Source organism: Rattus norvegicus, chromosome 4 (assembly GCF_036323735.1).
Source record: "Rattus norvegicus strain BN/NHsdMcwi chromosome 4, GRCr8, whole genome shotgun sequence".
Classification (NCBI taxonomy): Eukaryota; Metazoa; Chordata; class Mammalia; order Rodentia; family Muridae; genus Rattus; species Rattus norvegicus.
Window position 1 is genome coordinate 68,283,014 of NC_086022.1, and position 23,093 is coordinate 68,306,106.

The following is a 23,093-nucleotide window of genomic DNA, read 5'->3' on the forward strand; positions in this document are numbered from 1 at the left end:
ATATGCATGCATGGGTGTTTTGCCTATATACTTGTGTTTACCACATGTATGTCTGGTGCCCTTCAAGGCTAGAAGATGTCCTTGGGATCCCTTGGAATTAGATTTACAGACTGTTGTAAGCCACCATGTATGTACTAGGAATTGAACTTTGGTTCTGGAAAAGCTACTAGTTCTTTAACCCCTGAACACCTTTCTAGCCCCAGATCATGGTTTTTAGTGGATATATATGTTCCATCAAACTCTGGTAGAGCCCCCCCCCCCCCCCAGCCGAGGACCAAACCCAGGGCCTTGCACTTGCTAGGCAAGCACTCTACCACTGAGCTAAATCCCCAACCCCTGAGGGGCTCTTAAAATAATTATTTTCTACATTAGAAAATGAAATTGTTAAAGCTTATATCTATGTACCTTTGTACAGGTTTTATACCTCAAGTTCTTAGAATTGCCTAGTCTAGCCAAATGCATTTAATAGTAATGATTTGGGAAACATGGATAGTGCAAAACATGGTTTGTAGAAACAGAAATAGATCATTTTTCTTAGGAAGCTTAGAGTCCATTTGGAATGATAACATCAACTTTCAGAAATGAAAAAATCAACAGCACTTAATAGAATCTACTTTGTTAAACAGAAAAACTATAGACTATTGAGGAATTTTAAAGAGGAATTATTAGGATCAGAAATAATTGGTCAAGACTTCTTGGAAAAACAAATTTGAAATGCAGAAGTTAAATGTGGAACTGAATTGTTGCCACTTGTAACTTGCATGTCTGTTAGTTACAACACCTGAAATGAACTTGTAGAAAATTTAATGAAGAAGTAAACTATTAGTTAAATTAAAAAAAAAACTCTTCTTGGTCATAGTAGTTTGAAATCAGAGTAACCAAACATTTTATTTGTTTTCACTCACTATTTCTAAAGAGAAGTACCAGCAGCGGCAGCCAGTGTGCTTTCACTTGGCTTTGGAAGCACTAGTGCTCCATCTATGTGGTGTCTGCTTGGAGCTTCAGAGGAACAAAGGCTCTGGAGAATTGTCTTGCTACTCTGTGTTTTTATCGTGATTTCCTCTGTAGTGGCTTTTAATTACATAGGAGGTCATGGAATTTGTTAACCAAGGTAGGTTTTCCCTCACATTGACTTTTACAAGGGCAGGGAGTTGTTAGGAGCGTCCTTTGAACTTGTTTGTGTTTTTTTTTTTTTTTTTTTTTGAATGCCATGTCTGATATCATGTCAAAGCAGATACTTTGTCATGGTGATAGGGAAAGAGAAAACTTTTTGGTTTCTAGAATTTAGAGAAACTGTCTTGTAATACCTATTCTGCTATGTTCCTGAGAAATGAGATACTGAAGGTACTGGGGTACAGATATCCTCATTATAGCTAATTTTAGAAGGGCACAAGTGAAGTGAAGAAATCTCTAAGACTAGTTTTAGTTGCCTTGAGTTTTTGCTGTTTTGGGTTTTGTTTTTGACTGAGGACCAAACTCAGGGTCTTGTATTTGCTCTACCTCTGAGCTGGACTCCCAATTCCAGAAGACTTGCTTTAAGAATAAGCTCTGGTCTGGTAAAGATGGCTTCATGGATAAAAGCACTTGGTGTGCAAGCTTGGCAACCAGAGTTCCATCCTTAGAACTCATGTAAAGTAAATACAGACGGCGGAAACAGACTCTGCAAGATTGTTTTTTCATCTCCACAGGCATCCTGTGACCCCCACCTCACTCCTCACACTCACATTGCACACACAAGCAATAATCATGAATGAAGAACTATATTAGAACAAATTCTGACATAAGAAGCACATTTTGAAAGATGAGTAGTTGAGACCAGGTATCTTTATACTAAAACATGCAAGAGAAAATCAAGATGTAAAGTTAATTATCAAAGTATTCATTAAAAAACAGAAATAGATATGAGATTGTAGAGTACAGTTTTAGATCACATAGATTTATCTTAGTCATGCCATACTGTGAAACATTCTCATTTTGTGTGCGTGTGTGTGTGTGTGTGTGTGTGTGTGTGTGTGTGTGTGTCTGTCTGTCTGTCTTAGGGTCTGTGTGTCTTTGTGTATATGTGCCAGGTATATGCAGGTGGCTGTGTAGGCATCATATTCCTGAGCTATAGTTACAGGCTATTGTGAGCCTGCCTGACTGGGGTGCTGGAAATTAACTGGAGTACTTTGGAAGAGGAGGGGCAAGTGTTCTAAGCAGCTGAGCCATTTTTCTAGCACCTTAGCTTAATTTTTTGAGGCAGTGTTTTGATATGTAGTCAACTGGAGATGGTTCTACCTCAGCTTCCTAATTATATCCTATGTAGGATTACAGGTATCCTATGTAGATCTGGTTTGAATGCCTAAAGCGCCTCCTCTGCCTTCTAAGCCTTAGAATTCTTTGCTCATACCTAAGTATTTGTAAATTTTTATAACTGTAAGTGTAAGTATTTAAAAATTTCCTACTTTATATCAGTTCTTTTAAATCTTTTTAAAATTTTTCAAAATCTTTAGTAAATATACTATCTTTAGTTTGGGATGTTATACAAAATGATTGTTAATATATTTTTTCATACATATGTAGGTTATTGGCAAAATAAAAGCAAGGTTGGCTGAGTCATTTTAGCTTCTGTATGTGTAAGTAAAGATCAGACTACTGTAGAAGATATTCTAATACTATTCCTGGTAGAAATTTGTTTTGCTAGCTGGTTTTTGGTTTTGGTTTTGGTTTTGGTTTTGGTTTTGTTTTTTTTTTGTTTTTTGTTTTTTTTTTTTTTTGTTTTTTTGTTGTTGTTGTTGTTTTTTTGTTTTGTTTTGTTTTTTTGTTTTTTGTTTTTTGTTTTGCTTTGGACATAGGAGGGAGACACTGACTGATTACTGGCCCCTAACTTGTAATCTTCCTGTCTCCGTGTTTCAAGTGCTGTGATTATTACAGGAATGTTCCACTAAATGTGTTTGTAATACTACTATAATTCTGCTTCCTCCACCCCTGCCTCTTCCCTTGCCCAGTTTTTCTTGTTTGTCTGTCTGTCATCAGATCCTCTAGCCTGAGACTTTTTAAGATTCATTTTTATTTTGTTCATATTTTATCTGCATTCTGTGTACCACATGCATGCCTGGTGCTGGATGAGAGTGTCATAGCCAGAAGAGGGCGTCAAACCCCCTGTAACTGTAATTGCAGGTCATTGTTAGGCGCCATGTAGGTGCTGAAAATGGAACCAAGGCCTGTGAAAGAATAACCAGTGTTCTTAGCTGCACTAAGCCATCTCTCCAGCCTCCACCTGAGACTCTTGAGATGCTAGGATTACAGATATTTGCTGCCACACCAGCGTTTCCCACTCTTCAGATTCATTTTAAATGCATCCTCATGAGAAATATTTTTCTGGGCTAATGAGAAGGGGTCAGTGTCAATCTGAGTTCAAATCCCCATGATTGGTAGAAGGAGAGAAACAATTCCCACCTGTTGATCTCTGTCCTCCACATTTGCACCATGGCGAGTGTCTGTGCATGTAAAGAAAATAAAATATAATAAAACGAGAAAGGCCACCTTATTCTAAAAAGATTCCAATAGTATTATTAAGAATCATAGTTTTATTACCCCCCCCCCCTTTTTTTTTTTTTGGTTTGTGCTTTCCCCCTGAGATTTCCTCATGGAGATTTCCTCATGAGCCCAGGCTGATCTTGAACTTGCTATGTATTTGGCCTTGTATTTCCAATCTTCCTCCTACTATGTACACAGCGCTGATACTATAGGTCTGTACCACCACATTTATGGAGAGCTAGGGATTGAACCCAGGACTTTTGTATACCAGCACTCAGCAACCAATTTACCTGCTCAGGTCTAATTATGTAAAATTTTATATTTTGAAGGTCCATTAAATGAAGAAATGTACTCACTGTGTGTATGACTTAGTATATATTCTGAAGCGAACTGTGATAGTGATGAATTTTACAATACATGTCTCTAATATATTGTCTTTATTTTCTTTTCTAGAGAATGGATCTTGGAGAATGCTTGAAAGTACATGACCTGGCTTTAAGAGCAGATTATGAAATTGCATCCAAAGAACAAGACTTTTTCTTTGAACTTGATGTATGTGGTTTTGCTTTCATGTTACATTGTTTCTTGCAGTAAGATATTTTGAACATGAACTAGTGTCTAAGTAGGAAAGACTTAGGAATGTATCTTTGTGATTGTGTGAAGGTTAGTACACATACACCCAAATACCCGCACTACCCCAGTGTGTAGTACTGAGGTGAAACCTAAGGCCTTATAGAGAGCAGACAAATACTTTATCACTGATCTAGTCCTATCTCCCAATTTTCAGTATATGAGATTGAGTGTTTATGAAAATTTATAAAAGTGTAGGCAAGCACTTATCTCCAGAGTATCCTGCAGCCTTGGGACCCTATTGGCCATCGCGCACGCATGCACGTGCGCCTTATCCTTGGTACCAGGCTGCCTACCTCCCCACTCCCCATTCCTCTTTGCAGCTCTGGTTGTCCTGGAGGTTATTCTGTAGAACAGGCTGGTCTTGATCCACCTGCCTCTGTCTCCCAAGTTCTGGGTTTAAAAAGCATGCTCCAACCCCCACTTCCCAGCTTGGTACCATGTTTTTAATGTAAAATAATAAAAAACATAGAAAATACTGTTTAGGTATCCACAAGTTACAAAGTGACTTAATATCCTTTTTTTAATAGAAGACTTTCTTGCTGTGTGGTTGTGGGGTACACTTTTAATCCTAGCACAGGGGAGACAGGCAGGCAAATCTTCAGTTTAAGGCCAGCCTGGTCTACAGATAACCAAGGTTACACAAAGAAACCCTGTCTCAAAGGCAAAAAAACCAAAGCAAAACCAAAAAAATAAAAATAAATAAAGGCTGGGGGGGGGAGATGAAAGAAAGAAAAATTTCTTGTATAAAGATAGAGAAACATGGGGCTGAAGAGATGACTTAGTGGTTAAGAGCACTCATTTTTGCTCACAAGCATAATTTCAGTTCTAGGAGATCTGATGCCCTCTTCTGATGTCTGTAGACAATGTGTATACACATAGTACCCATAGATATGTGCAGGCAAAGCATTTATGTATATGAAATAAATACTTCAAAAATAGAAAAATTAAATTACACGTTTTAAAGAACATATCACCTTAAACTATTGACATTTTATGAAATACATGTACATAAGACATAATGGTCAATAAAAATCTTCTCTGTCAGTGAAATTTAGGTAATTTTATTTAGTTGAAGCTAACAATACATAGGTCCTACGTCTCTTTGAATATCTAAGAACTTTTGTTAATGGAAATGAAAACCATCTATAGAAATACATTTAATACTGACTGGGCCTGAGTTACAAGGAAATCTTACCATCAGTTGAACATTGTTGTTAGATATTGTCTTAGTTAGGGTTTTACTGCTGTGAAGAGACACCATGATCAAGGACATTTAATTGGGGCTGGCTTACAGGTTCAGAGGTTCAGTCCATTATCATCAAGGCAGGAACATGGCAGCATCCAGGCAGACATGGTGCAGGTGGAACTGAGAGTTCTACATCTTCATCTGAAGGCTGCTAGTGAAAGACCGACTTCTAGGCGCTAGGGTGACGGTCTTCAGCCCACGTCCACAGTTGCACACCTAAGTAGTTGAGCCAAAGGCAATTTTTATAGATTATGCTTAATTACTCTTTGTGAGAATTTCAGCTATTTATTTTTAAGTAATACAGTGGATTTTTCCCCTGTGTACTGCACAGTGTTGTTAAGACTTTTTTAGGCACTGCTGATAGACAGAATATGAATGTAAGGGTTTTAATTTGCATTTTTATGAGTGAAAGTGAATGTGCTTATTGTATATCATGTATATAATGCATGTGTTTTCCAAGTTGGCTAAATGTGTTAATCAGTTTTCTAGTTGACCTATATTAACTTTTTACAAATTATGAAAGTTGACCTCTTTTCTTGTGTATAGTGGGGTTTTTTTGTTTTTTGTTTTTTGTTTTTTTGTTTTGTTTTTTCCTTTTCTTTTCTTTTTCTTTTTTTCGGAGCTGGGGACCGAACCCAGGGCCTTGAGCTTGCTAGGCAAGCACTCTACCACTGAGTTAAATCCCCAAACCCGTGTAGAGTGTTAATATATTTTCCTATTTTATTTTTCTTTGGATAACTTTGTCTTTAGATAGTATTTTTATTTATTTTATCAATTTGAAAAATCTTTTCAATTTTAACCTGAAAATAGTTACTACCTATTGTTTCTTCTTCTATGTATTTTCAGCTTCTAGATTTTCTTTTTGTGTGTGTTTGAATATTTTGTACGCCCACACATGTGAGTGCTTGTGTGTCTTTTGAGTATATGTTCAGCAGGTGCATCACTGGTGCCCATGGAGCATCAGATACCCTTGTAGTTACAGATGGTTGCTAACTGTATGTGGATGCTGGGAACCAAACCCAAGTGTTTTACAAGAAAAGCAAGTGCTGAACTACTTTGTTTACTTTTTTTCTGATCTGAGCATTGTTAAATTAGTTAATGGCATAGTTCATCTTTATTGTAATAATTTGAAAACCACAGAATACAAATAATTACCTAAATATCCAGAAATAAATCTTACTGACATTATAGTGGTCTTCCATGATGTGTCTCTGTCTGTCTGGTCAAAGATTAGCTTGCAGGAATTGGTTCTTTCCTGTGTCTCCTGGAGAAGGAACTTAAGTCTTTAGGCTTAGTAGCAATCAAGTTATCTTGACTTGGTAGAGATGTTTTCTTAGTTGTATTGCCTTGGTTGACTTGACACGTGATGTCATTCAAGCTACTCTTTGCTTCACCCTTCTTCAGCCTCCCAAATGCTGAGACTACAACAGTGTACTTCTAAATTGTTGTTACTGTTTGGCTTCTTCTTTTTTTTTTTTTTAATGATACCATAAGAACAAAACTATTTTTATTATTGTTGCTTCGAGGGTTTTATTTTTGTTTTTGGATCCTTTTTCTGAACTTTATTTTTCAGAATTGCTTGAAACCCAGAGCCTCAAACATGCTCTGTCACTAACCCATGTCATCAGCCCTGTGATTTTCTTGTTTTAGGAGGAGGCTACAGAGGAATGTTGCAAATTTATCTTAGGGTTTCCTGTGTGATAGGAAAGCATTTCTGTACTTAAGACTTCTTCCCCTATCCAGAATATATTGTTTTTTTTTTTGGTTCTTTTTTTCGGAGCTGGGGACCAAACCCAGGGCCTTGCGCTTCCTAGGTAAGCGCTCTACCCAGAATATATTGTTTTATAATTATTGTTCAGGTTAACATTAATTTGTGGCAGTAATTGTTTTATGTTAAATCTTCTAGGCCATGGATCATCTACAGTCATTCATTGCAGATTGTGATAGAAGAACAGAAGTGTCTAAGAAAAGATTAGCAGAAACTCAAGAAGAGATAAGTGCTGAAGTGGCAGCAAAGGTAAAAATTTCATTAGTTCAAAGTATCAGGGTTTTTTGTTTTATTTGGTTTTATTGTTACTGTCTGAGATAGGGAACTCTGTTTATACTCCTGACTGTTTTAGAACTCACTTTGTAGACCATACTAGATTCAGACTCACAGAGATCTGCCTGGCTTTGCCTCTGCCTCCCAAGTGTTGGGATTTTAAAGTCTACTTTTAACCTGTTTTATTTACTCTCTCTTTATTCATTTCTCTTTGTTTTTTTAAGACAGGGACTCACTGTGTAACTCTAGCTGGCTTAGAACATAATTTATAGACCAGGCTGGTCTTGAACTCTACTTGCCTTTGCGTCAGAGTGCTAAGATCAAATAAAGGAATGTGCCACTATGCCAGGCTTAGTCCAACTTTTGATTACTGATAAGTAATCTATGGAATTATTTTTACCTACACAAATGTTAACAACTAATATAACAATTAGCAAAGTAATATTATATAAATTAATGATTATATATTATAATTATATATATTGATAATTAAATATTACTTAGAATTTGTCAGTCATGCGTGTATTCATTTGCATACATGTATAGTTCCATCATTTTAAAAAAGAATTTTTTATTTTTTTTTATTTTTTTATTTTTTTTAAAAGAATTTTAAACCTTTGTTTTCCCCCTTTTGGTTTTTTGAGGCAGGATCTGTAGCCTTAACTGTCCTGGAACAGGACATTGTGTAGACCACTAGTCTTGAATTCACTGAGATCCACCTGCCTTTGCCTCCCAAGTGCTGGGATTAAAGGCATATATCACCAATGCCCAGCAAGATTTATTTTTATGTGCATGACTGTTTTACTTTTACATAAAAGTATGTATGTATAGCATATGTATGCCTTGAGCCATGTACACGCTATGGTCTATTAGGAAAGAAATGTTTTGATTGGGGACACTTTAGTAAGTAACTTACTGGCACACTAATTTGTTAAGATTGGGTATTTCTGGGGTCTGACTTAGTGGTTAAGAGCACTGACTGCTCTTCCAGAGAACCTGGGTTCAATTTCCAGCACGTTTATGGTCGTTCACGACCATTTTAAAGGGATTTCATGTCCTGGCATGCAGGTGTACATGCAGCAGAGTTCCCATACAGAAAATGAATAAAGTAAATAAAAACAAATCTAAAAAAAAAGCTTAATAAAGAAACCCTAGGTTTTTTTTGTTGTTGTTTTTAAGTTTGGATGTTTCTATTAATTTAAAACTTTCTTTTCCAAGTGTGGTGATTTATAATTGTGTTTGGGAGGCATAGGAGGGAGGATTGGGATTGGAGTTCAGCTTGTACTATAGCAAGAGTCCTGTCTTGCTTCATTAATGGGTCTTTTATGGGTTTCTGAAATAACCTTGTATATGTTCCTTTGCTTTTTTTTTTCTTTTTCACTTTTTTATCTGTGTGTTTTGCCTTTTGTGTATCATATGTGGTCCTAGTGCCTCTGAAGGCCAAAATAGGGCTTTGGATCTCCTAGAACTGGAATTGCAGATGATTATTAGCTGTAGTATGGGTGCTAGGAATTGAAACCAGGTTCTCTAGAAGAGCAGCCTGTAATTATTATTATTATTTTTGCAGTGTAGAAATAGCTAGATGTTTCCAATATAATTCATTTACATATATTTTTGTCTTCTGATTCTTAGAAAAATCCTTATATGGATTTTCTTTTTTTTTCCCCATCTTTATTAACTTGGGTATTTCTTATTTACATTTCGATTGTTATTCCCCTTCCCGGTTTCCAGGCCAACATACCCCTAACCCTTCCTCCTCCCCTTCTCTATGGGTGTTCCCCTCCCCATCCTCCCCCCATTATCGCCCTCCCCCCAACAATCACGTTCACTGGGGGTTCAGTCTTGTCAGGACCAAGGGCTTCCCCTTCCACTGGTGCTCTTACTAGGCCATTCATTGCTACCTATGAGGTTGGAGCCCAGGGTCAGTCCATGTATAGTCTTTAGGTAGTGGCTTAGTCCCTGGAAGCTCTGGTTGGTTGGCACTGTTGTTTATATAGGGTCTCGAGCCCCTTCAAGCTCTTCTAGTCCTTTCTCTGATTCCTTCAACAGGGGTCCCGTTCTCAGTTCAGTGGTTTGCTGCTAGCATTCGCCTATGTATTTGCTGTATTCTGGGTGTGTCTCTCAGGAGAGATCTACATCCGGTTCCTGTTCTTTGCTTCATCCATCTTCTCTAATTGGGTGGCTGCCTATGTATGGACCACATGTGGGGCAGGCTCTGAATGGGTGTTCCTTCTGCCTCTGTTCTAAACTTTGCCTCCCTATTCCCTCCCAAAGGTATTCTTGTTCCCCTTTTAAAGAAGGAGTGAAGCATTCACATTTTGGTCATCCTTGAGTTTCATGTGTTCTTTGCATCTAGGGTAATTCAAGCATTTGGGCTAATAGCTACTTATCAATGAGGCAGCCTGTAATCTTATCACTGAATCTCTCCAGTCCATTCATGATCTTTTGTTGTTGATTTTTCTAGGCAGAGCGTGTTCATGAGTTAAATGAGGAAATAGGCAAGTTGTTGGCCAAAGTGGAACAACTGGGAGCTGAAGGAAATGTGGAAGAATCTCAGAAAGTCATGGATGAAGTAGAGAAAGCACGGGCAAAGAAAAGAGAAGCAGAGGTAAAACTTCTTTTTCTTTTTGTTCTTTTTTTTTTTTTTTTTTTGGTTGAGATAAGATCTTTTGAGACCCAGTTATCTTGGAAAGAGGTAAATTCTTAATAGAGGTCAAATGTTAGTATCTATACTTTTTAGAGAATATATATTTCACTCAATTATTAAAAATTTTATTAAAGGAAATTAAATCACTTTAGAAATACTTAAGCAGTTGCTGTTTTACTATAGGATTCTGTTTCAAAGTTTTTTTTTTTTTTTGACAATTGGAAGTGTTGCTATATTGAATTTTTTATTGTAATTAAACTAGTAGCTAACCATATAAAACTAACACACCTGTTTACACTGTGCTACTTACTTTTTTCCATAGTGAGTTTACTTACTGTAGCAGTACAATTTGCTATTTTATGGTATAGGTCTTTATCATAATCTTTTATCATGTAAACAAATTGTTTTAATTGGTACTCTTGTGGTTTAATAATGGCCTCCATAGGCTCCTAGTGCACTAGGATAGGGCTTCCCCCATAGGCACTATTAGGAGGTGTGGCCTTATTGGAGTAGGTGTGGTGGAGTTCGAAGACTGTGGGTGGACTTTGAGGTCTCAGATGCTCAAGTTATGCCCAGGTGATTGGCTTACTTGCTCTTCCTGCTCCCTGGGGATCCAGATGCCTCTCGGCTATCTCTTCAGAGTCATTTGTGCCCCAATACTGCTGTGCTTCAAACCAAGATGATAATGAACCAGTCCTCTGAACTATAAGGCAGCCCCATTTAGTTTTCCCTTTACAAGATTTGCTGTAGTCATGGTATCTCTTCAAAACAAATTTAAAATATTTTGGTGTTTGAAAGTACAGATCTGCAGATGAAGTAGATCACAACTATAATCTCAGCAGTTGGAAAGCAGAGCAAGAGGATCATAGATTTATTGAGAACCTGTTTTGAAAGAAAGAAAAAGACCCTGTCTTGAAAGAAAGAAAAAGAAGCCAGGTGACTTCTAACCATGGCTTACCTCGCCAGGGCCAGAAGGTGCAGAAGGTGATGGTGTAGCCCATCAACCTTATCTTCAGATACTTGCAAAATAGATCTAGGATTCGAGCGTGGCTGTATGAACAAGTGAATATGTGGATAGAGGGTTGTATTATTGGCTTTGATGAGTACATGAACCTCGTATTAGATGATGCAGAAGAAATTCATTCTAAAAGTCAAGAAAAAACTGGGTCGGGTCATGCTAAAAGGAGATATTACTCTGCTCCAAAGTGTTTCCAACTATCAAGGTCAAGCATGGGAAAGTTGAGAAGGCAGTTCAGTGTTTTTAAAAGTGTCTTCTGCTGGGAGCTACATTTACTCATCTTGTTTTACTTGCATATTAATTATTAGGTGACAATAAATGTTGTGAGATTGTTTTTGTTACCCCCCTCCCCAAAAGAAGAAGCCAGAAAAATGAAGCCTTTATCATTCAAATCTCTTTGGAGTACATTCTAATTTTTCTTCTATTCTGCTGTAGTTTTCCTGTTTTTCCATTCTATATACTAGTGTGGAAAAGCAGAGTAGAAGGAAGCAATTTTAGTACCTTCTTCAGCATATTTCCATGTCTTTCATTACAGGAAGGAAAATTGAGGTGAAGCAGGATAAAAGGAAAAATTTGTCATTGCTTTTTATAACACATATGTAATATACATACCACAGTCATGACCCTAAGACATCTAAAAATACTAATTTAAGAAACAAAAAAGCTGGGGTTAGGGATTTAGCTCAGTGGTAGAGTGCTTGCCTAGCAAGCGCAAGGCCCTGGGTTCGGTCCCCAGCTCCGAAAAAAAGAAAGAAACAAAAAAGCCTAATGCATGTGCTGGTCCCACACTCAGAGATTTGCCTTCCTGTGCCTCATAAGTGCTGGGATTAAAGGCATGCATGTTCACCCAGGTTTTATCCCCATATTTTTAAGTTTCCTTTTTGGACAGAACAGGACGTTAGAAGTTTCTCAGTCTTGCCTTGAGCTTGTGATCTCCCTGCTTCAGCCTTCCAAACAGCCAGTATTCTTTTCTCCCAGCCATTCTGACTTGTCTATAACTTGGTTTTTGGCTTGGTATCAGTATAGTGTCAATTTATAAAATTAGTTTGTAAATTTTCTATTGTTTCTAAAAGTAATATCATATACTCAATATTTTTCTCCTGTAATTACTTGATAGACTGTACCGGAAGCCATTAAAGAATGAAGCTTAGGTTTTTTGTTTTTACTTTTTATGAGAAAGTTTGGTTAAAAAGTAAATTCTGACCAGATGCATATAGCTCATTCTTGGAGTCACAGCACTCAGGTGGTATGACCACTATTACTTTTAGTTCATGGCCAACCTGAGCTATAGGGTGAAATAATATCTTAGAATGAATAGCCTAACAATCAGAAATTTACATTCTTGAGCAATTTTATAGAATTCTTTTTTTTTTTTTTTGGTTTTGAACCTTTAATAAAAGTAAAAAAAGAATGCAAAAGAACACAATGCTGCAAACTTAGCACGGACATGAACCTCGCTGGGTGTTCAGATCAGGACAGTGAGTATGCTTGGTACGGATTGCCATCTGTACAAACTCAGTCACTTTGGTTCAGTGTAACTGCTCTAACTATTGGCAAAAGCATCCTTCAGATTCACCTTTTTTTTTGGCTACATTATTTCTAACAGATTTATTTCCAGTTTAAGAGAAAAAATACTCATTGTATACAATCAAGTGCATCACCAAGATCACTTGCTCTTCTAGTCACTTGTGGTTTCTGCTAGACACTGAAGTCTTGGCTAAAGAATGTCTTTGAAGTGCCAATCATTTATTTTTATTTCCAGGAAACTTTAAGAACCATTCCAAAGTCTAGAACAACCCATTTTCTTTTAGCTAAAGTAGTTTCAGAAAACAAAGGTTTACTCCAGACATTTCCCTCAAAACAAAATAAGCAAAGCCTCTATGAGGAGCCCTGCAAGAGTGAACCCAAACCCGATTCCCACAGGCAGAGCTTCTGCCTGCCCGGGGACCAATGACTGCCTCACCAAGTCAGTTCCATATAATTTAAAACAAACACATTTTAGAATGCAAAAAAGGATAAATTTGTAAGTAAAAATCACTAAACTGGGCTGGAGAGATGGCTCAGTGGTTAGGAGCGCTGACTGCTCTTCCACAGGTCCTGAGTTCAATTTCTAGCAACCACATGGTGGCTCACAACCATCTGTAATGGGTTCTGATGCCCTCTTCTGGTGTGTCTGAAGACAGCTACAGTGTACTCATATAAATAAAATAAATCTTTAAAAAAAAAAAATCACTAAACTTACAAACCTGGAGTATGTCAGGGGACTAGGGTGTAGTGGAGGGTGTGACTGGGGAGCGTCACGGCTGACACAGTATTGCTGAGTGTGCCTCCACACAGCTCTGAAATGACCCGAGAACCCTTCTCTGGAACAGCTCGCGCGGTTAAAAAAAATAATAAATATTTAAGAGAATACAAGGCTCAGATTGGTTTCATACACATTGCACTTGAAGTTGAAGACCCAATACTTGCAAGGTCCCATGTGTTCTACGCTGTCCAACACACACAGGACACTGCGCACCGAACGCAGTGACGTGCACACTCAACCTTTTACAAGGCAATCACAGATTGCAAGCTCCATAGGGCTGTGGAAAAGTCCTCTCCACTCTGGAGTGACAGAGACACAATTTCAGCTCATTACGACTGAAACAGCAGACAGCTATTCACTCTTAGATGGTCCAGATCTTGGATAAAACTTCACTTAAATTGAGATGAAAAGTCCGGCATCGAAATGCAGAATCCTGACTTTGTGTTGTCCTGGGCTGTCAGTAAGATTGTCTACAAACCTCCTGTCAGTAAACAGCATAGTTCCCACACTGATGAGACCCACGTGTGAGCGCCAGCCTGAGCGAGACCTGGAGATGTGGCTGCACTGGGTCCTCCGGGGAGCATGATCTTCCTCCAACTTACTGCTGCCCTTAGCCCCTCTTTACACAACCCTATATTTTAATTCTGGATAAATATTCTTACTGCACATACTTCATCTCTGTTAAGCACCATCAACCCCTCTCCTTTGGGCACTGATATAAAACTGCTAGTTGGTAATTCATTTTGATTCAAGGCTTTGAAATATGGCATTTTGCTTTGAATGATGAGTGAAATCTAATACTCGGGGAACCGGCCCCCTTACCCAACTCTCACAGCCTGGGATAGAATGTTCCAGTGCAGACAGGTGTGAGGGTGGGTGAGCAAGGTATAAGACTTTAGGTAAGTAGACCTTGCCTCCACTTGCTATTTAGACTACGTGAACGCATCTTTAGGAGTCATTTATCATCAGCCCAGTCTAAATGGAACATTGAGAAAAAGATCATCTTCACCACACCCAGGACCAGTGTCTCCACATTCTGCTTCCGCCCTGAATCATGTGCTCAAACTCAGTCACTGTGAGCTAACTGTCGTCCTATGTTTCCCACTGTGACACCTCCTGAGAAAAATATACACAGGAGCCAAGAACGGATATAGAGGAAATCCGGGGACGTGTACTGGTAGACGCCATTATAAACAAGAAACTGAGTGATCAGCGTGGCTAGGAAGGCGATGGTGATCCCGAGCCCAAGGCCACTTAGGGATCGATCAAACGTCCACCACAAGCCCAAGGACAGGGCTGCCAGTGTCAGGGACAGCTGCACATTATTGGCGAAATCTAATTTGGCACTGGCATGGTTGATGCCAACAAACACCCCGATACATCGCATGACACTGGCCCACTCTCTCTTGAACTTGTGTGGTTCTCCCAGGTGACTGTCAATACAGGGATACAATAAGCCGACAACAGCGGCTGCCGTGCCACAGCACGGGGGCACCCACCAGGCGGAGGAGAAGATGGTGGCTATCACCTCGTCCGGGAAGAGCGTGACATTCCGCTGGATCTGCAGCAGGTTGAGCACCAGAGCCAGGACCACGCCAAATGAGAAGAGCACGAGGCTCCGCTGCACCAGGTCATGGTGCCAGCTGCCGGGTCGTGTGCTGAAGGCTGCGGTTCCCTCTCGCTGGCCCTGGGGCGCGGGCTCGGGCTCGGGGGCTCCGGGGCCCTGCGGACAGAGGGCCGCCGCAATCATGCCTCGCGGGAGGCTGTACGGCCTCGCAGCGCCCGCGCTTGGGTAGCTCCAGACGTGGTCGTGCAGCCTGGGCATCGGCGGCTAGGCACACCGTGAGAGGTGCACGCCACCACAGCACATGTATCGCGCCCGGACGGCCCAGGAGCGGCCGAATTCAAATTTTTTTTTTTTTTTTTTCATTTTTAAGTCACTTCAAAAGTTTTCTCTCATGGAATTTCTATATTTTACTTGACAAAATTATTCAGAAACGGCTTTTTTAAAAATATATCATTTACCTACCTTTCATATGCATTGGTACTTTACCTGCATGTATGTGAGGGTGTCAGATTGGAGTTATAGACATTTGTGAGCTACAATATGGGTTTTGCGATTTGAATCTAGGTCCTCCGGAAGAGCAACCAGTGCTCTTAATTGCTGAGCCATCTCTCCAGCCCCATACTGCTTCTTGTTAAAGGGTGTTCTCATTTGGCAACTTTACCCTCCCTTCTTCCTTTGGCCTTGGTGATATAAATACTCTACCTCTGACTGGCACTTGCAGCTCTTTCTGATGATTTGACTAGCTGGATATTTACTGACTTTATTTTCCCCTGCAGAGAACCAATCTTTTGACTTTACTTTTCCCTTATCAACCAAATGTGGTTTCTGTTCACATTTTTCTTCTCTTTGTTCTGTAATTTATTTGTATTCTACTCTTGTGAAATAGCTGCTTGGATTGATTTTAGACCTTTTTAAAAATTATACTTTGTTTGGTGGTGATGGCACATACCTTTATACCCAGCACTTGGGAAGCAGAGGTAGACAGACCTTTGAGTTGTAGGCCATCCTGTTCTATAGAGTGAGTTCCAAGATAGCCAAGACTACACAGAGAGCCTGTCTCAAACAAAAACACAACCAAAAAACAACAAAAAAAATGTGTATACTTATACATTATTTGTTGTTACTGTTGTATGGTATATGTTGCCTTCTATGATCCCTTTTTCCTCATGATTGTAGTTGACGATATGCACACAAACATAGGGAGACTGTCTTAAACAAAACAAAGGGACAATTAGAATAGCACAAGGCTTTATATATAGTGAACTCAGAACTTTACACAGTGGTTTAAAACCTTAATTTTAATGTGTTACTGTTAGTTGATTTTCACTGAGGCTAGCACATTTTAAAGTTTACTTGTTTCTAAATATATCTAAGATTCTGTTTTTTCTTTGGTCTTTATCAGTTGTAAACATGTCAGGTATCCCTTAGGCCATTTAGGTTTCTTAGTAACTTTGAAGATAATAGTTTTAAAACTTTTCTAAATCTTGTGTTTTGATTGTGAAGACATTGAAGTATGGTTCTCTGGAAAAGCTAGTACCCACACTTGATTATATATTGTTCCTTTCCTAACTGTCATTATCTTAATTCTCATGCTTAAAATATACTTTTTAAAAATGTTCTCTAATAAACCAATTCTTTAAGAACCCCATACTCATACTCTTGTATTATGTCTTTCTAAGCAACTCTTTTTCTCCTTATACTTACATATAAAGTATATATTAAAATATCTTTAATTGTAAAAATTTGTGAAGATTGCTTAGTTGTAAAATTCTTGCCATACAAGCATGAGGACCTGAGCCCTGGACCATACATCTTAAATTTAAAGTGGGGGGAGTTGGTGTTTACAGCAAAATTTACCTCCAGTCCTAGTGGATCTCAAGAGCTTGCTGTCTAATCAGTCTAGCCAGTCTAGAGTTCTTGGTTGAATTCCAGGTTGGAGAGATCCTGTCTCATAAAGGTAGAAGGGGGAGTGTGGAGAAATGGCTCCACAGTTAAGAACACTTACTGCTTTTTAACAGAGACCTCAGGTTTGGTTCCCAGCATCCACATGTCAGCTCAAAGCTGTTTGTAACTTTAGTTTCAGGGGATCAGATATCTCTGTGATGTCCATGTCTTCCTCCATCTATATGGTGTATATATATATATGTACTCAGGCCACATGTATACAGAAAATTAAGTATTTTATAAAAAATAAAGTGGAGAGCAATAAAAGTAGATTCCTATTTGGCTTCCAGCCTTAACACACATCTACTCTGGCACATGTAGTTCCATGTACACATAGAAACCACCCCAGTAATCCCACTCTACACATAGATTCTATTCAGTTGGATATAATGTGACTCAGTTACGTGGGATCTCACACCTGGCCTTTGTGAGCACTCACATACATTAGGTGTATATACTCAAACCTACACATAAAAATCCCCCTAAACATTTATATTGAGATAAAGTGCATTTTTTTCCTTTATTCATAGCTTATAGCGATATAGTAAGGTAAAATGGAGCCAAAGTTTAAGCTGTTTATTTTTTGCTTTATCAGTTCCTTCCTGACTTGAAACTATTAGATTATTGTTTTCATGGCATTTACAGTAGATTCTGTCCAGCTATTTTTATCTATATCACCCTAGCCAAAGCTACATACAGGCTTGGAAAATGTATTTTTAACTGTTTCAAACAAAAAAAAAAAAAAAAAAAAAAACCCAGGATTGTGTTAGTTAAAGGAAAAGAGGATAGTGGATTGGCCAATTTACCAGTGTGTGTTGAGAATACCTTGTAAATAAAATGCATGAGCATAAATCATCTGAATCCTGATGAAGATAACCTTTAATCTGTTGTCTTGGCATCATAGGGAGGTGCGGAGTAAAGGATAGTTGAAGTCTTGACTTCCAACAGAGCTGTCTCTCAAAGGATTTACTATAAACATTTTATTTAAAAATAGTATATTTTCTTGCATTATTTTAAGGACATTTGTGTGACATTGGTTTTCTTGATTTTGTTTAGGAAGTTTATCGGAATTCTATGCCAGCTTCCAGCTTTCAACAGCAGAAACTTCGTGTCTGTGAAGTCTGTTCTGCATATTTAGGTCTTCATGATAATGACCGACGACTTGCTGATCATTTTGGGGGTAAATTGCATCTGGGATTTATTGAAATAAGAGAGAAGCTCGAAGAATTAAAGGTACATTTTTTTAAATTAATGCCCTTCGCTTTATCCTGGGTAACCTGACTCTTTTGGTCTGTATCAGTTTTCTTTTAGTTTCATTGATAAGGTTTCATTGTGTAGCTCTGTGTGATCTTCAACTACTTGTAATCAATCCTCTTGTCTCAGTTTCCCTGTACTGTAATTAGTTAGGATTAGAATAATACTGCTTATTCTGATTTATCAGTCTTGAGACTCTGTTGACAACGTAGTATAATACTATTATTATTAATTAAATTATTAAATGTCATTAAGGAATGATGGGACTGGAGCTCAGTGGTATACTTGCCTTTCCTACTTGTAAAAAAAAAAAACCATGGTGAAACATGAAACTTCTAACGTCCCGTTTTCCACAATTCTGGAAGACCAGCTTGGAAGTCTAATAATTGTAGTACCTGACAAAATTTTAAATTATATTAATGTTAATTGTACTATGTGGGAAACCATTTATGTTTTAAGGTAAAGATATTAAGGGATTTGCCCAGTAAATTTATAACCAGTTTTGTAATTTTTATTACCTTAAAGAGAGTTGTAGCTGAGAAGCAGGAGAAGAGAAACCAGGAACGTCTGAAACGAAGAGAAGAGAGGGAGAGAGAAGAACGGGAGAAACTGAGGAGGTATGTAGGGAGTCAAATAGTTCTTGTGTTTGAAGCGCGTCTCCAGCCTGAATGAGACAGGACTTGGAGATGCCATTGATTCTGGACATGGTAATTTTGAAACTTGTCCTAAAAAATTTTATTCTGCAAGACTATTTTAATTAATAGAAATAATATAGGTTCAATAGCTCATATTTATGTAAAATGCTTTAAACCAGACATGTTTAGAAATTTGGGGTTTTTTAATTTGGGAATCTGAGTAACAAACCTAACCTGTTTAACATCTCTTAATTTAAAATCTGAAATGATTTTATATTATAAATCCAAGGTTTTTGAGTATGCTTGGTTTTGTGGGTTTTTTTGTTTGTTTGTTTGTTTTATGCTAGAGATGTTCAGTGTTCAAATTTTAGTCAACTAAACTGATGTGATTTCTCTCAAAATTTGAGGAAAATCGAATAACGGATGTTCCATGTCTTCAGGTTGTATGATTTGCAGTAAAACCTTTTACTACCCATTGATTAATTCATATTAGGATAGATTTGTATCGTTATAAAACAGAATTATGGCCTTTTCTTCTTTTGTGGTGGTGGTCTTAGGCCCTCGCCTGGTTGTTGTTATGTGCCAGGGGAGGACATCCTTTGTTTATTTTATACTTTTTGAGGAAAGATTTGGAAATTCTTATTTTTATATTAAGCTATTATTATTTTCTCAATTGTAGGAACCATAATTTTTGTTACATTTTTTGAAACAGTGTTTCTCTGTGTAGTTCTAGCTGACTTGGAACTCACTATGTAGACCAGGCTAGCCTTGAACTTATAGACAGCCTCTTGCCTCTGCCTCCTGAGTGTTGGAATTAAAGGTATGCATCACCACACTCTGTGGGGCCATAAATCATAAAAATCCATTAACTTGATGCAGCTTGATCATACACACGTCTGCTTATAAACATCCTTCTTAGTCATTTTTTACCCATTGGCAGCTCAAATTTCATGGCACAATTGTGGCAACATTGTTTTTATAGCACCTGTTCAGAACTTTATAGTAGATAGTCATGTCACAAAGAAATTTAAGTGTTCTGATTTTTAGTGTTCTCTGATTGTATTATGTCTTTGATATTCAGTACCTTCTCTCAGAGTTAATATATATCTCAAAAATAATTAAATTTATTGGTCATTCTAACTGAAAAGCTCTGAGCATATTACTTTCAGTTTAGTTGAACTTTAGTTTGCATTTCATAGGCGTGTGTGCATCTGTCTATCTGTCTGTCTCCATTTCACTGGTCCCTGGTGTTGCTGGATTTTAGCTGGCAATCTTTTTGACTTTAAGGGCAAAGCTACAATGCTATGTTGTTGATTATCTGTTTTGAGAAATCCTTTGTTTCTCTCTTTTTCTCAGTCTTGCTCCTTCCCCTATTTCTTCCTGTGTTTTCCACTTAGCAAGTTTTACCTCAGAACTTTCTCTTTGTTAGTTTATCCTGAGGTTTTCCCCACCATTCCAGATGTTTTTGCTGTTTGTGTGGTGTGTGTCTGTATCTTTTTGTGCATATGCATATATATAAGTCAGAGACTGTTCTTTGGAACTTCTTGCAACTAACTATAAATTTATTGTTGATATCACTATTTTTGTTGAGACATTGTCTCTCTATATACCCCTGGCTGTCCTAGATCTATATAGGATAGGCTGGCCTTCAACTCATAGAGAGGCTTCCAGCTGCCTCTTGTTCTAGGGTTAAAAGTCACATACCACATCTAGATTCCTTGCTTGTTAAACCCAGGTCTTGTATAACTCAAGCCTGAATGCAGAGATTTCAAGTATTTGTCACTAGTCCTAGGTTGATCTGTCTAGAGATATTGTTCAGGAATCTAGTATTTATAATAGTGTACATAGCATTTTAAATAATGTTGGAATTCTCAGTATATTGACTTAGATGACCTCATATTGTTTGTAGGACTGCAATATTTGTAGATTGTGTAAAAGTGGATTACCTCTTAATCCTTTTTCTCTGACTTCCCAGCACTGGGGTTACTGGGCCTGAGTTTCCCCCCCAGTGCCAAGGAAGTAAGCCCTGACAGCATTCATAGCTTACCTACTGAGTACCTTATAGACCTTTGGGATGTAGCAGTGGACAGGCCCTGTTTTCCAGAGGGAATTGACTCTTAAAAAGTAAAGAGGAACTGGGCCTCTGAGGATGAAGAACCAGGAAGGAGTATTGCCAACTAACATGCCCAGACAGGGAGCCCCAAGTGCACTATTCTTAAAAACTGAAGCTCAAATCTTTATCCCACATTTCCCTGGTAGACTGAGAAACCAATCTCAGTCCTCTTAAAGCCTCAATTTCTTTTCATTGCAAAGTATAATCTTATTGGGGAAATATTTAGCTAGGTATGGTAGTTCATACCTGAAATCTTAGCATATAAGAAACTAAAGTAGAAGGACCTGCAGCTTTGAGACTAGCTTAATCTGTGTAGTAAGTTACATAGTGAATTCTCATCTCTCCCCACCCCCAACAAAAAGGGAAAAGAAAAAAAGCAGATGTGGTTCATATCTGTAATCTTAGCACTCAGGAGAGTACCTAGAATAAAGCCATCCTGGTCTGTAGTGTAAGACTACCTTAAAAAAGTTAAAACAACTTCTAAGAAGTATTGTAACTGTGTTTATAAAATAAAGTTATAAAATAGTGTAAAATTATATAAGCTGGATTTTTTCTTTTTTCTTTTTTTTTTTTTTTTTTTTTTTTTTTTTGGAGCTGGGGACGGAACCCAGGGCTTTGTGCTTGCTAGGCAAGTGCTCTACCACTGAGCTAAATCCCCAACCCCTAAGCTGGATTTCTAACTGCTCCTGAAATAATCAACTAAAAAAGTGTGTCACTTACTCACTATTTATGCTAGGCTCTGTTTTAAACAATATCTTTGTTTATCTGATCTATGTTAGTTAGATTTTCATTGCTATTATAAAATATTTGAGAAAACAGCTTTAAAAAAGTAAAGATTTATTTTGATTCATGAACTCAGAAGTTTCAGCACCTGGTTTGATCACTATATTGCTGTGGGCCTGTGTTTGAGGCAGAACATCATGGTGGTTAAAAGATCAAAAAGGGCTATGGTAGAGAAAAGCTGCTTACTTCAAGATAGGCAAGTACAGAAAGTTTTCAGACAGATCCAGGGATAATATGCACCCTTCAAAGAACCTACATTTTGAACTAGGTTGCACTTAGTGTTTTCTGTAGCCTAACAACAGTACTGTCAACTTAAGAATCTGTCAGTAGGGGCTGGAGAAATGGTAAGAACATTTGCTGCTCTTTGAGGAAACAGACCTGAGTTCAGTTCTACATTGAGCAGTTCATAACTGCCTGTAACTCCCAACTCCATGAGAGCTAACACCTTCTGGCCTCCATGAGTGTACACAAGCTTAAATATACATGACTACATTAAAAATTGTCAGTAGGGGCTGGGGATTTAGCTCAGTGGTAGAGCGCTTACCTAGGAAGCGCAAGGCCCTGGGTTCGGTCCCCAGCTCCGAAAAAAAGAACCAAAAAAAAAAAAATTGTCAGTATATTTTTTATCCATTAGGTAAGATTAGATAAGAATACTTATGATTCAGTTAGCTCTGGATGATTAGATTTACCAGTTGGGGACCAGATCATCAGCGTGAATTTTTGGAGGACATTTCACACTGAAATCACATTTATATTGCTATTCTTCTCTTACAAATGATTGATTAAACTAAGGTAGGATATATATCTGTCCTCTGGTTGCACAGACAGTGAATGAATGGAACCATAGTTAAGACAGCCCAAAGCATACTTTAAAACATGCTTGCATATACATTCATACCACAGAATAAACTGCTGAAGTGTACTAATCATGGAATTGGAATTGAGTACTGACAACTGTACTGGGAAATGTGAAGAGTATGCTGTAGAAGAATGTAATCTGGGGCTGGATCATTTGGAGGTTGGAGAAATATCCCAGTAGTTTTTTAAGAGAGCACCCACATGGTAGCTCACAACCATCCATACAAAACTCTATTTCTGGGGAGCCAGTGTCTTTTGACCTCACACGTGCACATGGTTAACATTCAGATACACATATAGGAAAACACATTTTTAAAAACATGATTAGCATACATATACACATATAGACAAACATGGTTTTTTTTTTTTTTTTAAATAGGAAGGAATATAAGCATTTTGGGGCTAGAGAGGTAGCTTCAGTGATTGAGAACGTGTACCTGCACTTCCAGAGGACCTGAGTCCAGTTACTAGCTAACATCCACATTGGGTAGGGAACAATTTTTTGTGACTCTAGTTTCAGGGGATCCAAT

General features: G+C 38.0%; 2 protein-coding genes and 1 pseudogene across 13 annotated transcripts in view; 2 read left to right on the forward strand and 1 right to left on the reverse strand.

The window, feature by feature from the left end:
• Luc7l2 (LUC7-like 2 pre-mRNA splicing factor) overlaps positions 1-23,093 on the forward strand; it is a 63,427-nt gene that overhangs the window by 31,579 nt on the left and 8,755 nt on the right. For all 12 annotated transcript variants that reach the window (XM_063286004.1, XM_006236316.5, XM_063286003.1 and 9 more), the window contains 5 exons: positions 3,973-4,071; positions 7,305-7,415; positions 9,904-10,047; positions 17,977-18,153; positions 18,700-18,791. In XM_063286004.1, the coding sequence (XP_063142074.1) occupies positions 3,973-4,071; positions 7,305-7,415; positions 9,904-10,047; positions 17,977-18,153; positions 18,700-18,791 (623 nt within the window). The remainder of the gene's footprint in view (positions 1-3,972; positions 4,072-7,304; positions 7,416-9,903; positions 10,048-17,976; positions 18,154-18,699; positions 18,792-23,093) is intronic.
• Positions 10,839-13,333, forward strand: LOC103692107 (small nuclear ribonucleoprotein E pseudogene; annotated as a pseudogene).
• On the reverse strand, positions 12,465-17,668 carry LOC120102490 (insulin-induced gene 1 protein-like). The gene has a single exon (XM_063286939.1). It carries the CDS (start codon positions 15,232-15,234, stop codon positions 14,476-14,478), a length of 759 nt encoding a protein of 252 aa, XP_063143009.1. The 5' UTR covers positions 15,235-17,668; the 3' UTR covers positions 12,465-14,475.

Coding starts and splice junctions, on each gene's coding strand:
- LOC120102490 (XM_063286939.1), bottom strand. CDS start 15,234: ATGCCCAGGCTGCACGACCACGTCTGGAGCTACCCAAGCGCGGGCGCT.